This window comes from Anser brachyrhynchus, assembly GCF_964034855.1.
Source record: "Anser brachyrhynchus genome assembly, chromosome: 6".
NCBI classification, from domain to species: domain Eukaryota; kingdom Metazoa; phylum Chordata; class Aves; order Anseriformes; family Anatidae; genus Anser; species Anser brachyrhynchus.
Genome location: NC_137700.1, coordinates 12824184 through 12841978, shown reverse-complemented (window position 1 = coordinate 12841978; position 17795 = coordinate 12824184). Strand labels below are relative to the sequence as shown.

At 34.9% G+C, this 17795-nt stretch overlaps 1 protein-coding gene across 1 annotated transcript in view; it reads right to left on the bottom strand.

Annotated features, from left to right (window-relative positions):
• The window catches only part of LOC308196820 (uncharacterized protein), a 460768-nt gene that overhangs the window by 247062 nt on the left and 195911 nt on the right, over positions 1-17795 (bottom strand). Inside the window, exon 3 of the mRNA XM_080596449.1 lies at positions 2563-2667. Within this exon, the coding sequence (XP_080452575.1) occupies positions 2563-2667 (105 nt within the window). The remainder of the gene's footprint in view (positions 1-2562; positions 2668-17795) is intronic.

The following is a 17795-nucleotide window of genomic DNA, read 5'->3' as shown; positions in this document are numbered from 1 at the left end:
ATTTTTTACAATAAAACCATAAAAATGCTTGACCAGATCAAGCTGTAACTGGTTTTCTTAAGTAACGGCACAAACAAATATGTCAAGTGATTGACAGTACTGCATTACTTACCATTCACATACTTTCACATCTGGAGATAACAAGGGGATGAGCACTGGTAAAAATGGAGGTCCTGGGAACAAGTTGTGTCAGGACAGTCTTATTTCCTTTAAAATTCTTTACTGGCTTGTTGGAGTTATGAATGGGGTAGAACTAGAAGATTCAGATGCTGGTAAGTTTTAGCTAGTGTTTCCCAGAGGACATTCTCATAAAAGAGATGAAGGATGTGCTCTTGGACTCTTCAAAGCTCTTCCTTGGGTCCAGTCCTATACAGCATTTTCATGAAGAATGAGAATGTGTGTCAAATATGAATTAAGGAGGACTTTCAGTACATGGAAGATTCATCTTGACAAGCTGGGGTAATGTATTGAAAAGATGGGATGTTATTTCCCAGGGACAAGTGGAAGGTCATTAGTCAGGCATTTCTAATTTTCACAAAACCTGAAGTAGGAACAATGTTCTGGTAGCAATTCTGCAGAAAATAGTCTGTGGTTGTACTGAATCACAAACTGAATATGAGTCAACAATGCAATGTCATTCTGAAATAAATAAATAAACAAACTCTCATCTTGGAGTGTATCAGGATACAGCCTGCTGTGATACTGTTGTGCTCTGCCTGGTACTAGACACTGGACTTGCCTCAGCAGGATATTAGTACCTGATAGAAGTGAAAGCATGGCACTTTAGGAGAGAGAGAGCCCAGGGTATGGAAATAGAAATGTGAGATATCTAGAAAACAGAACCTGCAGAGAAAAGCTAAGAGAACGGGGATTCAAAAGACAAAAGGAAAAGTAATAATAATAAACACAAGATATGCAAAAGGCTGTTTGAAAGGGAATACAATATTTTTATAGCTATGTGGATGGGACAAGAAGAAAGGTTCAGGCTAGACATCAAAAAAGCCTTTAGCAAGAACAGAGATCTCTTCAGAGTAGATTGTGTCCTCTGAGGTTTGAAATCTCCATACTCACAGAAAGACTTGGTACATCTGTCTAGGATCCCACATGTTCTACTAATCTCATTCAGGGTCAAAGAAACCTTGTAAGGTCCTCCCAGTCTATTTTTCCATAATAGGTTTAGTGATGTTCTAAAAATTCCACACATGCTGAGATTTCACGTTAAATGAGATGCAGTTGGATGATGGCTGTTAGAAGTGGATTTAAACCTACATGTGAAAATGATCCAAAATCAGGCAAAATTTGGGGACCAAAAATGGAAAGAAAGAAATAATGAAGGGGGGGGGGGGGGGGGCGGGGTATAAGTGTCTCCAATGTTTCTTTTCCAAGTAAAAGCTTACAAGTGTGATCATGCTCTCCTCCGATTTTGAAACTCTTAAGGGTTACCCGACAGAAGCAGAATTCAAAGCTAAAAGAGAACATACGTAATATTTACTCCTCACCAGGAAGCTACAGTGCAGGGCCATTATTCCATTCACTTGTAGAACAATGAAAGCAAGCAACATTGGAGGATTTTCTCTCACTATGTTTCTACCATTTCTTCAAAAATGAATATGATCATGCCAATGAATGAATCAGGGACATGCCAATAGAAGAGAGAGCTTCTGTTTATACACAGATATCTCAATAATCAGTAATGATGTGGAAAGCAAATACAGAAAAGTTCGTGACAGTTAAATAGGAGCTTGCTGAAATATGATAATTTTTTAAATTGTGGCTGAGTCTGGCAGGGACTTTTTAAGCAGGATTTCAGCCAAAGTCTGAAAAAGTGCATATCAAGCAGCCTTGGGCTTTTAATTTAATTTATATTAACCAGCCTACTTGGAGTTTTCAAATTGATTCACCACCACTGTTTGAACATTCTGTGACAGAAGCAATGCATATTAAAGTAGATAAGTTCTCCTTTCAGCATGCCTAATTAACTGTATTTTTGTCACAGGCAATAGCAAAATATTGGAATATATATATGTATTCTATACACTAGACTGAGCGAATATTGGAGGAAAAGCAGTTGTGAATATATGAGTAAAATTCATGATTTGGCAATGATAACATTGGGTATCTTCTTTTTTAATTATTTTTTTTCCATGATAATACTCAAGTGTTTTTCCATGACAATACTCAAGTGTTCTTTTTCAACAGTGTTAATAAAATGATAAAAATATCTTATTTTCATGAGTATGTGTGGTCATGTGTGAGCTTAAGTAAAAATGATTCCATAATCTTGAAAACACTGAGAAGATTCAAAAACATTAAATCAATGGCAGCATCAGAAAAAATCAGGTTGAGAACAACTGCTGAACAGTGAATGCAGAAAATAACCTCAGCAAATATTATGTATGAGACTATGTTGCTTGAGCATTTGGGAAAAATAAACACATTTATAACAATCTGAAAATAAACTACATAGAAGAGGATTTAAACATTGAGAATAACATGCTTGCTGTGAATAATTTATCCAGTTTAAATATTTGCTCTTACATACACCAAAATTGAATTACTTACATCTATGCAACCGTAATTGTAAGGGTATTGCAATTCTACTTTCTGCCATGGGTTTCTGGCCGACCTTGAGCAAGTTATAGATTCTTTGTGCACCAGCTCTGCCACCTGAAAAACAGCAAAGAAGGAACTCAGAACTGTGAAGACAAAAAGCTTGTGATGCACACAGGTGATATTATATCAGAGGTGGCACTTAACCCTTATAGAGACTTTTAGAAAGATAGAGAATGGTATTAGAACTTGTAGCATATTGCTGCTATTTATATCTAGATAAGCAGGATAATGCTGAACCATGACCCAATGGTTTTGAAAACATCCTCCAAACTATCCCTAAAGGTGGAGATGTACCAGGAATTTGGCCTTAATGCCCGTATTGTGTGTTAGGGCCAGTTCCTATGTCCATGGGGTAAATAGAACTACGGTAAAAATAAAGGTGACACTGTATTTTACTGGCTCATGCTAATCGAGCACCTACATTTTATTCAAAGCAGTTATTAAATTTTCTTCATCAGATCAAGTTTAAATAAGTTTCATATCTCATTGTACAACCTTGTATTTTCTCTTTCATTTCAGCCTTAATGTTGACCTGTTGTGACTATGCAATTTCTTAAGGAAAAGAAAAAGACATAATAAGAATGAAATCCTTGAGGCATTCATATTAACCTGCAGAAAAGGTCACTTAGTTTATAAAAGAAACAGAATGCATCTAAAAAGCCTTGAGAAAGGAACAGAATTCCCACAAGTTGCAAATAAATGTGGCCCTACTTCAAAGAGCACTAGCAGTAAAAGTTAAACAGGCACGCTTGCCACTTTGTCTTTTCCTGCACACATCACTTGGGCTGCAAGGAAATCATTACTGTGACAGATCATTTATATTAATACAATGCACCTGCCAAATTATTTATACACCATAAGCATCAGCCTAGAGAATGTGCAGTCTGGGAACTTCATCAGTATAGAAGAGAGGCTTCGCTGGGAGGAAGGCATGATAAAGCACTGCAGGATTTCGATCTCAGATATAGTATTGTAAATACAGAGTGATGCCATCGAAGCCTGTAGACTTACTTTGGATTCACACCAATGAATATGACTGACAGGAGAAAGAGCAGAAAATTGCAGCACAGCACAAAGTGATAAGTCACTGACATGAAGATTGGAAAGAGAAATACAAGTTAGTGTTAGATCGAGGTACTAGTCTGTGTTTCTCCTGGAATAGCTGAGCTTCTCTAGCATGTTTTGTTTTTTTTTTTTTTTTTTTAACTTAATCAGTGGTTTTCTCATCTCTAAGTGCACATTAACTCTAAATTACTGCATGTTCCCAAAGTTAAAAAATCTAAATAAAATCTGCAGTTTAAAACTGTATGTTTTCACAAATATTATAGAAATAGAAATATTTTGGTAATCATGAATTGCTTCCACTAATGTTTGGTCACTGTTTGGTTATTCAACAGCTATTACATCATATGCCTTGACTTAATGAGGGTACCCATATTCAAACGTCAATCCTTATTAGTAATGGATTTCAGAACTTCTCTGTACAAGAAAAATACTCCTTCAAAATTTATATCTCAATCTCAGCATTTTGAAATTTAGCACTCATATTTAGTTCCTTAAAGAGAAAGTTTTTCAGTGCTTACACAAAGAGGGATTATGAGGAAGCAATATGTTTTTATTCAGCATATAACATTTAATTTACTGTGTGTTTGATCTGAAAGACATTAAAGTTTATTTATTTATTTTTTTTTCCAGCTGATTGCACTAACTTCAGATCAGTCCCTCTGTTGATGTATCTGGGTCAACATTGCCCTATTGCTGATTATTTCAAAAGAATCACATGCTAATGTACGATCTGGTTTCTTCACACTGAAATCAACCTGAACTTATGAGCTCTGGTCAGTATTATTATTTTAGCTTCCTCCCTTCTAATTGTTTTATATGAAAGTGTATGTGCAAACTCAAACTAGAAAAAGCATTTAAAATTACTCACTGAACCAAAATAATTAATCATTAATTAATTAACAAATTCAGGGACCAGCTTTTTCCAGCCCAGTGATCTATCTGTCTTTTTTCAAACTGACACTGCCTAACAGAATATAATCTTGCACATTAAAAAATACAGAGGCTGACAGCGCAGTTATTGAGCAGTTTTCCAGGATGCATATCTAGAATGACTGCATAAATCCCTGTATTATCTTTTTCCCTTTTAAGTGCAAAGTGGTAGGCACATATTGTTTATAATGATAAACAAGAGATGAACTCTTCAATTCTCAAAACAAGAGACGCAACCATGATAAATGTCAGTGTAATACACATATTTTCAAAGGAAATATTTATCAGTGATCTACCTACTAGAATCAAAGGAAAGACTGTCCTTCATGCTAATAAGCTTTGCTTTACAACCATTTCACTCTTCGAAATGTGACCTGAGGTCTCCAATTGCTTGTGTGGCATAACTCTGAAATATTCCGATCAACCAGTCCACAGTATCTTCACTGAAGTTTTCTTGAAAGACGGAACTGCTCGAGATATCACTAACAACTGGAGAGGTTTTTATCATTTTTATTTTTAACCAGAAAGAGCCGTAAATGCTAAAAATAAAATAAAATAAATAAAATAAAATAAAATAAAATAAATAATAAAGTGCTCTGTGGAGAAAAAAAAACAAAACAAAACAAAACAGGAGAGAGTATACACTCAGAAGAGGAGAACCAGAACTGAAAGTGAGGTAGAAGATATAAATGAGAATATATATTGTAAAAACAAGCAAACAAATCAAAACAAAATGAAAAAAAAAAAAAAAAAAAAAGAAAATTGTGCTCATTTGAGGCAAATGAAGAGCACAGGCTGGAGAGGATGGGTGACATCTGGAAGCTCCTGCAAGGCACCAAAGTGCCAGAGCTGCAGACTCGTGCATGAAGTGGATCCGCAGAGCTGATGGACCAGGGCTACAAGAGCTCCACACTGCCCTCAACTCCCCATGGAGCCCTACAGGGTACTGAAAAACTAATCCTGCTTTCATGCCCACTGCATCCTGATTTTCTCTTTAAGAGGATGAAAGAGTGTCTTTGAAAATGTACCTGAGGAACAAGAATGATTACCTTTAGCATATGATATTCCCCACATAGTTACTAACAGATCTGTTTGTGTGTTGCAATAAAAATTTAACCTCAAATATGCATATTAGAATTTTACTCCTGCTTCTCTTTATTATTTTCTTGGCCTTATGCTCAATTTGTACCATGTGTTAACAAAACAAGACACTTGAAGTAGTTTGAAACGTGGCTGATTAAGAATTGGATGTCCTTTCACAGAAGATACCTTTGCGTACTTACAGGTGTGTTTCTGTACAGTTAATCTAGATAGGACAAAGTTAACATTTTTTTATCATAGTTAGAGCTGAATAATCAAACCATTGTGGGCAAGAGCCGAGATATTTGTCTGATTTTATGGAATTTACAGAACAAATTGCTGGATAGATTGATCATTAGGTTCTCAGTTTTAATTCAACTGTGAAATCTGCAACTATTTTAGACCTCAAGAAGGGCTGGAGCATAGAAAAGCTTCTCTCAGTTTTCCAGCTGTCTAATAAAATGTATTAACTCTGCAGCCTTGACCTGCCTGTGACCCTAAAGCACTACTTCTTTAGTAAAGCATTATTTCATTCAGATATTATTAAAACTATTTCATTCATTCACTCATTCCATTACTTCAATCAGAATTTTGGAAGGTGCAAGAGTGACAATGGACAGAGGGTGGGACAGTTGTCAGGTGGTAGGGAGGGTGTGTACTATCCCAGGTTCACAGCTCAAACCCCATAAAGTTTCCCAGTTCATGGTCCCTTTATTTGTGTTTGTAATGATAGCTGCAGTATGCATTTATCCTCCAGACAAAGATTTAATGAAGTTATCTTGAGCAGACACACCTATAGATGAGGGCTTGCTTATAAGTGCTTTTTTCAACAGCACTTATTGTTAAACAATAACTGTTTCAACAGCACTTATTAGTTATTGTTAAAGAGCTGGACAACTTTGAATCTTAAAGTTACTCCTTTAGGAGGGAATTATTTATATGTTTATTTTCAACTAAAGTTGTCAATTATGATTTTTAAGTTATTTGATATGTATTATTTTGCCTAGTAGAAGGAATTCCAATACGAGGATTTTTCAAAATCACCAATTTGTGTTGTCATGGTGCCACTTATCTTCCTGTCTAGAAGTGATACTTATAATATGAAATCATGAAATTTGCAGCAAAAATGTTTGTTTTTCCATATTTGTAGAAATTTTAATAAACTCTTTAGCTTCTATGGGTAATTATCAGTATTACAGCAGTCAGAGTATCACATCTACAGGGGACATTTGTTTTGTGTTAGAGTATGGTTTTATGTTGTGTTTTGTTTTTTTTTTATTTTATTTTTACCCATATGATAGTTTTCTGAATTGATATTATGTCTGTCAAATAAATCACCACCTAAATGTCACTAAAAGAATAGCAACCAAAAAGTTTTTTTTTCCAATGTGAAACCATTATCGGTGAGATGGAATGATGAACTAAACTACTTGATGAATGGTATAACATCCAAGTAATACTCATTTTTTATATTCAGCATGATGGTTAATTTATATTAATTTACAGTAAAATACAGTTTGCAGTCTCTTCACTTGCTAATAATGTGGGGGTCATTATGTAGTCTCTACTGTCTACCTCCAGAAATAATAAATGTAAAAATTACTGGAAATTTAACTACAAATAGTTGTCCAAAGAAGGGTTCCAATCTGCTAGTCTAAATTTAATTAAGTGCATATTCAGGATTTTTTCCCCTGATAAGTTCTTGTTGCAAATTGCAACCAGAGTAAGTAGATTTCAGTATAAAACTAAAGAATTTCACTAAGTATAAATATGTGGGTGTCTATGTATGTGACTGGTACATGAGCAAAGAAAAGAGAATTGCAATAAAAATGTATTTCCCTATATACTAGTAAGGATAGTCAGAAAATAGTCAATGCAGGAGGAATTAGTACTGATGCTGTGCATATTGAGATGAATGAAATGAGAAAATTAATTAGAAATAACCTAAACACCACAATAAAGAAATGCCTTACCTATAGCAAATCACAGTGATGGAACGAAGTAAAAGTGTATAGAATTTCTGTGGCAAGGTCAGAAGAAAAGTTAGAAAAAAAAAAAAAAAAAGCAGCTACTCTCATCACTAAATTTAGCATTTTAAAACTCCCTTCCTCCCCCTTCAGTTTATCATTACATCAAAATAGTTTCAGTTCTTTGAGTGGAAGCTTTTCTTGGCAGCAAGGCCTGGGCTAGCAAAAGCATTTTTCAAGCATCTAATTACTCTTTTTTTTCTTAAGGTCCATAAAAGTGTACAGAAGTAATACAACTAGGTGGGTCTGACATGTTTTTTTCTGTTTCTGGCCCCTCTCTGTGGTAATACCCTGATATCCTGCAAGAGGGTTAGATGCTTTCAAAAATGAAGACATGCATAAGTCTGGTTTCCACTAGTATTACAGATTCACCTTGAGTAGTTCTGGTGAAGAACGATATTGTGTGTACAGAGATCACATGCATGATTTTATGTTTTGAATACTTTTATTTAAAAGGAAAGTACTCAATCCAAGCTTTTTAATGTAGGGTAAATAAATAAAAAAAAAAGCGTGAAAATGTGTTTGTCCCTGTTTCTAGAACCTCTGTTCAGTCAAAAGCCTGCCTTGCTTGCCAAATTTTAAATACCTGTCTCTATGAAGCATATTCTGAGCCCTTGGCTGATGCTTTCCCTCTACTGAATAGAATTTTTTGTCCAGTTAATAGGTGCCAAACTGGAAATTTGTTAATAAATTTCTATTACTGTTCTGGCTCCTTTTGTCTTAGCAAAATTGGATCTCAGAGGACATACATAAATATACCTCCTTTGTGTCTCAGTTCTGATTAAGTAATATGGATTTAATTAAGCAGAAGGCAGGCTCTGCAAACATATATAATGTATAAGTAGGTTGCATTGACATCCTTCTTCCCTTGACTTGTAGATTACTGCTACATAACATTTGCTAGATCACTATCTTTTCATTTGCCATACTGTTCAGCCTACCCAAATATGTGATTTGGAATATTTTGGACTCAGAGTAATTACATATTAGAGCAAACAAAAAACTATTGAAACAGGTACCATTATAAAGTTTTCTTGTTAAGGCCGCTATATTTCCCAGTACACATACAATAAATAAAACTTGTCAAGCAGCAGCAATGCAAGCCTGCCCTTCACCTGACTGAGCTGTCTCCCATAGAATGAGTGTGTGAGATAACGATGGGAACAGAAGGTGAAGCCAGGAGCAAACCCTGCTCTCAATTTAGCATTTTGTGTCTGAAGAATAGAGGCATTAAGATCTGCTGACTACCTATGACATGTCAGCCTTGAAAATACATGAGGGAGTAAAGAATAAAAAGAGGGCCTTGCATTGTTAACAGGTTTTGTTTTTACATTTTTTTCCTGAAAAATTTAAGTGCCTGAAGTGTGATGAACAAGTCTTACAAAACAGAATTCAGTATTCCTTGTGCTGAAGGCAAGAAGGATGTGCAAAAGTGATTTGGGATGTAATTGATCTTTGTTGGAAGCTTTCAGCATGAAATTGTAATTGAAGGATGTTAGGCGACTCCTGCTGCATTAGCTTCAGGTTAGTCTTAGATTTACTTCAGTGCTCTTGTGCCCCACAAGATTTCTTTTTCTCCTCCTTTATGAGGAGGAAAGAACAAAGCTGGAAGCAGGATTATGTTAATCAAAGATTTCCAAAGTGGAACAAATTAAGTCATTTACACTGCGTCTGAACTGCTTGATGCAGACTAGCAACCCTTTCTTGAAATGAGTCCTGGTTTACTCTGGGCTTGCGGGCTGGAAGGAAGCCCCAGTACATTGCAGACAAGTTCCTGATCCTCAGAACCACCAGACATCTCCCCTGCCTATACAGAGCCTAAGAGAAATCACATCTCTGTGAAAAATGTTGATTTTCATCTACTTAACTTGGCACAGCAGCAAAGGTATTCTTCTTCAATTATCATTTGTGATCAGTAAGGCAACACTGGTTGCAGACCAGAGTGTGCATTCTTCACTATACTACATGGGTAAACAAGGCCCAAGTACTCACTGGGGGTCTTATTTATTATTGCATCCATTATCAAATTTAACAGAGCAAACAGTGTCCAAATACCTTCTTTTTACACGTTCATTTTCTAAGTGTAATGTAATTGTATTGGCTAATTCTTTGGAGTTAAATTCTTATTAGGTACTTATATTACTTTCACAGAACTTAAATCAGAGCCCATTAAAAATTATTGTTTTACTAGACATATTTACCACAGTAAGTACTATAGTAACCTTGTTCTTCACTGGTAACCCAAAATAGCCATAGGCTGCATAGTTCACCTCATTAAATATACCATATCTTTAATTTTACTTTCTAAGCAGCATGTGTCACCATAATCTTTATAGTTAAGAGTGGTTTCTAAATACCAAGATACCATAAATGCTATTCAGTTGCGTCAAGTCAACCTCTTGAACCTGCATTTTCACAGCATGCATCTCAATAATATCAACATCTGCAATATAAATAATAGTACTAATTAGCTCTTTTACAATATTTTATCTGACATCTTCTTATAAAAACAAACATTGGGAATTGACTTGAGGAAGAAAATGACACACTGGAGAATACATGCATTGCATTTTAGCAACTTTTTAGTAACTTTTTTTTTTTTTTAATCTTCCACTCTAACTCACAAAGTCAGATCTTCACTTGGTGTAAATCTGTACAGGATCATTATTAAAGCCATGAAGATAGTTAGCACTAGACTGTTCAGCTAAAAGTATTTTAAACTCGATTTGGAAAAGGAGATCTCTTATTATATTTTCCCTCATAGCAACAATATATAAGTATTCTTAAAGAGAAATAGAAATCAAGTCATAAAGATTCGGAATAAATACTCAAGATGTGCACATGCACATATCAAATCACACATATATCAATGAAAAGTGTATCATTGTCTCAGTCCACTTCCCAGTGCATTTGTACTACAAGCTTCTTGCAGCTTTTGGGGTATCTTAATGTTTCCTTTTCCGTATTATCTATGCTTTTTGTATAACCTGACATACCTAAAACCAAAGGCTTTAAGGAAGGGAATGGAAGTTTTAGAAAATGGATTAATGGCCTCGGTGCTTCATTAACCTAATCTGGCACTGATCAGAAGCCTATCAAGCAGTCTTGAAAGAGATTTCCTCCTTTTTTTTTTTTGTTTTTGGCTTTCACTGGTGAAAGATGCATTGCTTCAACATGTTATAAAGGACTCAGTTGTGCACACATATTATTATGCCCCTCATTAAAACAAGCAGCCTCATCTATTTTTCTGTAGCCATTAATATCAACAACCTCTAATCTTTCAGTAAGTGATCCTGGATTTTACAGCTAGTTGACCCTACGATATTTTTTAAATAACCCCTCCTAAAGAGATATATATTTAAACATTAATTGCTACCCTTAGAAACCTATATGAATAATGCATCTGTCCTTAGGCTTAAATGGTAATAAAGATATAATGGCTTAAAGGATTTCTATTTTATTCTACTCTTTAAGAATAGCAGTAGCATGTGTTATCACAAAATGTAAAAACAATAATGAATTAATCCAATGGAGAATAAAAGGCAATTCAATTATAGATGTGCTTAATATCTATTAGCATCCTGGGGCCTTCTCCAGTCCACTCTGACTTCTGTTGGAATTGAATCAGGATCCTACACAACAACAAAGGATCAGTTCAACATTGCAGTTGTCAGAAGAAACGCACTCAAGGGCAGCAGGGATCAAAACAAATCTACTGGTGGTTTGTGGTCTGATGGCAGATGAGATGATGAACTCACAGCACCTTCTCCAAAGCAGGTATCAACAACAACCCCCACTCCATCAACAAGCACTAATTGACATCCTTTCTGGCAGCCTCTCTCTTTTAAGACGTCCCAGCAGTCTACAATGGGCGCACAGTTTTCATGACAACTAATCCACTAAAATAAAGCAAAAGGATGCATAGTGTTCTTCAACACCCCTTCTAAAATGAGTAATTGAAAATCAGATATTCACAGGCCATTTAAACTACATTTTAATTTAATCCATGTGTTCTTCCATGAGGTAGCTATTATCACAGCTTGCTAATTTCTATCTGTTGTGCACAAGACAACTGAGAGACAGCCTAAGCAGGAGTAGGTAGTGAGGAAAAATATATGCAGCTAATATCTGCACAAGCTGAGGACAGTCAGAGGCTAGACTTTAAGTGGGCCCTCTTGCTAAGATTTTCAATCAGGCTTAAGGAAGTCAGATGTTCACTTTCCCCAGGAACTGTGTGTCAGAGTCCTTTGGGTTTCTCTAGAAAGCTCAGCTTAAATTAAACAGAGAAAGCTTGGGCATTAATCTTCTCAGGGCTGGCGTTCCACCACTTCAGTTTATTTTGACAGGTTGCCTGCATAGAAAGTGGTTCCTGAGATTTAGGCCTGGATTTCCAACAGGGATCTCAATTTGTATTCTCAGTGCCAGCAGGTCTCTATTAATAGCTTTTGTGTGTGTTTTTTTCTTTTTTCTTTTTTTTTTTCAGTCCTGACTCTTAACAAATGCTGAGTTCCCTGGTTTGGTATACTGGAATGTTATAATACAAATCATTATAAAATTTTTATAAATCACTACAAAGACTACTTGATTTAATGAAAATACTAAGATCTGTTCTAATAGCTCAGATATGTGTTAGTTTAATGTGTGCAATCAAATTTTTGATTGAGTGAAACGCTACAAAAAGGCCTTTTACTATTTCATTTTCAGACTCCAGAATTCTTTGTTACAGCACACAACTACACACTGTCTCGTCTATGGAAAATAATCATCTTGGATATAACTTGCTGACTAAAGTACAAAGAATTCTCCACACCAGTCAAAACTGTAGTCTATTCCTCTATAACCAGTCTGTTCCGTAGCACCCTCCACTGGCTGATGTAAGCAATCAAATTAATGCATGCTGATGGATGTTTTCCCCTACATTTGGGTAGCAGTCTTGTATCAGATAAGTGGCTGTCTCTAAAGACTGAGAAAGGAAGGGCAGACCAAGTTATTACTTATTTAATATAAATAAATATTTACATTTATATTTATATTTTAATTTATTTATAGTTATTATAATTATTAATATAATTATTGTAAAATACACTGTTATAATTATTAATATAAATAATAAAATTACAAGATTATTTAAGAGTTCCAAATGGTTGCCTAAGTAAAGGACCATCCACAAGATATGGAGAGTTGCAGAGCATTGAACAGATTGGAAAAACAATGACTGGATGAATCATGGATTTGAAATTTAAAATTCCACTACTTCTGACAGCATGGTTCTGCTTTGAAAAACGGCTATGTAAATGATATTTTCTGCCTCAACACATCTACAAAAAATGCCTGTTCTGTGTTAGATCTGCTTACTTGAGGGTGAATCCTGCCCCCCAGCCCCTATTTGCTTTTCTTTCTTTCTTTTTAAATTTCAACATTTATTCTTTTTAGTTTAATTTGTACAAGGCTTGATGGTACCTATGCCAGTAAGAAGAAAACAAAATCCAGACTATCCTTTCTGTGTTATATTGGCCTCACGGTGCTACTAAGATTAAACTATATTTTGCTTTTAAGGAGTCCTTTCAGACACAGTTCATGGAGAGATGCAGACTTGCACTGCCTTTTTGGTGCCCCTTAGGAATGTCCATAAAAACACCAATTCACAGATTCAGTCCTGAACTTCTGAACATCCCTGTTCTCTGTCCCTCTCTACTCCCTGTCACGGCTGCCTGGAGAGAGAGGGGAACAATTCACAGACATGCAGCAGAAGGCTGAATCGTTTTACTGACATCTGTGCAAACCATGACACACAGTACAAACCAACTAAAAAACATTGCCAGTGTTGCACAGATGGTCTTCACTTTAAACTTGTAGTTTAAGAGCAATAGTTGAGATTTAAAATCTAAAAGCTTGCTTTTCAAGATGTCCTTTAGTGACTTTTTGACTTTTAGTAAAGTTAAAATTGCATTTCCCAGCAGGCATAATTTGAGCATAACCAGAGGATCTTGTACCCTTGTACCTCTGTACTACTTGTAGCCACATCCTCTTATAGAGGTATACAGCTTCAATGCATCAATCTGGAGACAAGTACATTCTGTAGAAAGCGGTGTAAAGGCTTCTATTTTGGACAATCAATAGTAGTGAATGTTTTAGTGATATACATATGGCTATCTACACCTGAACTTAAATCTTAACTAATGTACAGAATCTTTAATAAGATTCTGCTGATACAGCAAAATAATTTCTTCAAGGAAAACACACCTGCTGTTCTTGCATCACCTCCCAAGAGAATTCCTCTCCTTCCTCCTGCTGGCAGAAAGAATGGCTGAACTGGAAATATGGGAAAAAATGGAAGCAAAGTCTCTGCAGACCTAGCTTATCAACTATCATTTTTGTAGTTTCATCAGTGCTGTTTCAGCTGCTTCTCTCCCTGCAGTAAGTAGTCACCTCCAGTCCGACACGGAGCAGTGCTTTGAAGCAATGAGTGTCAAAGCAGTTTGACTGGCAAATGTGGCCCAGCAGGCAGATGCCCTTGAGAGAAGGAAAGTGACTGCCAAACTAAGCAATCTTTAAAACATCTCTGAAATAGTCTAGGAAGGCTAATTTCTTAAATCACTGGTGAAATGTGTTTTCTTTGCCAAAGCAAATTATTTGTCACCGTATCCCCTGAAATAACTAATCCATTTCACAATTTTTCTCCAGCAACCCAATGGCTTTTGCATTGAGGCAGAGGGCTGTGGACTCCAGGAAAAACACCAGCAGTTAATTTGTCCTTCTGATAACACCAGCTGAGAGGAAGTTGGCTTTGGACATAGTGAATAGAATGAGATAATCGAGGTGGAAAAGTTGAGCAATTCTTCACAGTATTGATTATGCTCAAAATAAGTCCACTTAATTTATTCATGCCACATATTTTTACAGTTCTGAGAATGCTCACCACTATTTTTTTCTTATTTCTTTTAGTATCTGTAAGTTATTTCTATTACAAAGGACTGAACTTATTTTTTCCTTATTATTATGCATACTATGTGTTTATAGCTATTACTTATATATTTTAATGTAGACCTAGCCAAGACTTTAGTCACTCAGCAGAACTTCCTCTGACTATGAATAAATACAAACCATATTTCTAAGAGCAATTTGGTCTTTTATCATCATTGCTATGTCCTTATTTGATATTTTGTATTTTTCCATTACTGTGCTGTCCTAGGCTTTATTATCAGCATTAGCATGGAGAACCATTTTTCCCAGCTGAAACTCAAAAATAATTTATTAGAGTTGTGTTGTGCTGATCATTAATGATACCCCTCAGCAGATCCAGCAGAAATATCAAAAAGGATTATTTGGTAATATGTTGAATTTTATTCATACTAGTTTTTCTTTATTTATTTCCAGAATCATGAGATTTTGAGTCTCCTGACAAAGATGAATGAATATTTTTCCACCATACCATGAATACTTGCACAGTCACTCCAACTTATTTGACTTATGGTTTTACCATTTCAATCAATCTTCATTGATGTCAATAAAATTGAATAATTGTCTCTAACAGTCTGCAAACAGACTCGTCTGGGCTCTGCATTCCGGCATTTTCCCAACCGTTTCAATAACTGGTCTTAATCTTGAGATTCTGCAGCGTAAAACCAAGCAACAAAACCTAACTCAATTCAAGGTGCGGCAAATTCAGACCCAATAGAGATGTGATAGATAAAATCCATAAGTTAATTAAAATCTATCAGTAGGAAATATTAAGCATAAAAACATAATGGTAGTTCAATTAAAACATAGAAATGATTCAAGTGTTGATCTCTTAAGAACGCTCCAAAAGCTAACAAAAAGAAGAGCAGTTCCCAGTTTTCTTTATTTCATTTTTTTCTTTCAAAAGGCACAAAATATTTAAATGTTTTCTTCTTTTATGGAACTGTTTTAAAAACAAACACAAGTAAAGAGGAATATAAAAATGAAGGAAACAAATCTCAACCAGTAATGCAATTCTGTATCCAAAATGTGTCTCAGAGAATATTTAAATTACTTCATAAAGAATATTTAAATTACTTCATAGACCAGTTTTGAAAAGCAATCTTCTCATGCTGTAAGACACAGTTAAATAAAAGAGAAAAAAATCTTTTTTTTTTTTTTTTTTTTTTTGAACTGTTTTGAACCCTCCTGATACCCTACATCACATTCTTACCTTTACCTTCAGGATCTTGTTCAATTTCTAATAAAGATTAATGGATTTTTTTATAAGCAGAGATGGAAGACAAGATAAGGTACCATATGCCATATGAAGTGGTGCTTAGTGAATTGCAAAATTCATTAATCCTTGCTACATAAGCAAAATCTGTCATATACTTAGGAACTTATACAGGTTAAATCTCCGTTGCACCTTTATGACATCTTCAATAGACTTAGTTATAAAGAGGCCAACCCGTTACCTCAGCAATCATGGAAAAACTTATCTGAAACTGAACAGCTCATGCTGAGCTCCCATCATGCAACAACTTCATTCCTCTTCTGGCCAAATTCATGTTCTAGTTTCATGCAAGTAAAAAGGTGTGTATTAACCTCCCTAAAAATTATTTTAGAGTAAATCCACAATTTTGATTGCTTAAAAGAATACTTTATATTAATACTAGAGCTATTGCCACACCTGAGGTAGGAAATACGCAATTTTAAAAAGAAATGCAGTATTGACTGTTCTTTTCTCAGCAGGTATGAACAAAAAAGATGATCTAATTAATGTTTCCCTTTTTCTCTCAGAAAAGTTTCCTATTCAGATTTAGAGTTTTATGGATTTTCTTATAATGACAAGTGAAATATTAGGCTATATTTCAGCCTTAGCTTTTTTTTTCCAGATTTCAGAAACTTTTTGCTCCAGTTCCTTGTGTTCAAACATTTAAGTTCCATTGGATTGTTTCTGCTGGTTGGGTAAAGCGATGCTTACTGAAAAGGGAATTATTTTTGTGGGAAGTGTTCTTATCCACATGTAAAAGATTGCATTTAAATTAAGCAATATTGCATGAATGTACACACAAAGAAAGAAGAAAATATTATGAACATAGTTTTCAACAACAAGATGAAAAGCAAAAAAAGAATTTATAAAAAAAGTCCTTGCAAATGTTTTCCACTTGTAATGTTGGTGCAGAACTCTGTGGCTGCCTCATTAGGCAAAGGGGTAAAGTTTTATAAAAAGGTAAGGCATATAAGATTTGTAAAGGTTTAAAAAATTGTGTAAGGTTTATAAAACCATGTTCCTAAGGTGATTTCAGAGACAGAAACATTTATCAAAACATATTAGGTACACTTAGGAAGCAAATGTGGACTCTTGGATATTTATGGCTGATTTTATTGGTATGTTTTGATGTTATAAACGCACGTGAATTTATACAAAAAGTTTAAAATATAATAATGAATTTCATATATGTCTTGGACTGATTTTATTTGTGTTAAATTATAAGGTGTTACAGAAATGAAGCAAAGTGCTAAGTGTCACAGCATCCCTGGAGAATGGTGAGAGTAAACGAATACATTATTTGTCAGTAACACCTACAGCATCTAAAATGGTAGTGGAATCACAGAGCTTAACATTCAATTTGCAATACAGAATTAGAGCTCAGGGTGGAAACATCAGGGTGCCACAAGTATTCTACAACACCTGTGGAAAGTTTCACATGTTTCATGAGAGGCTCAACAATTTAACATGGCTTTGCTCTTTCTCCAGATTTCTCTGGCATTAGGATACACAATTTCATATATTGTCTTTCAAACAAATGCTGTCCACTTCCACTTGATAATCAAATATTTATGTTCCATACGTCCTTGTAATCTGCCCTGGAATATAACATGAGTAAGTAGGAATAACTAAATAAAATTAAAAAAAAAAAAAGTTTTTAAACATTGCATGAAATCTATGTACATGAAAATAAGTATTTGAAATAAAGGATTTTCCCATCTTTTCTGTTAAAAACAAAAACAAAACAAAACAAAAAACCTGCATTTCCTGTTATCATAATACAGAATAATGTATTAATCATCAATTCTTTTGCTAGTACACTGGCAATTATATATTTTTTAAATGCTGGCTAAATAAAACAATCA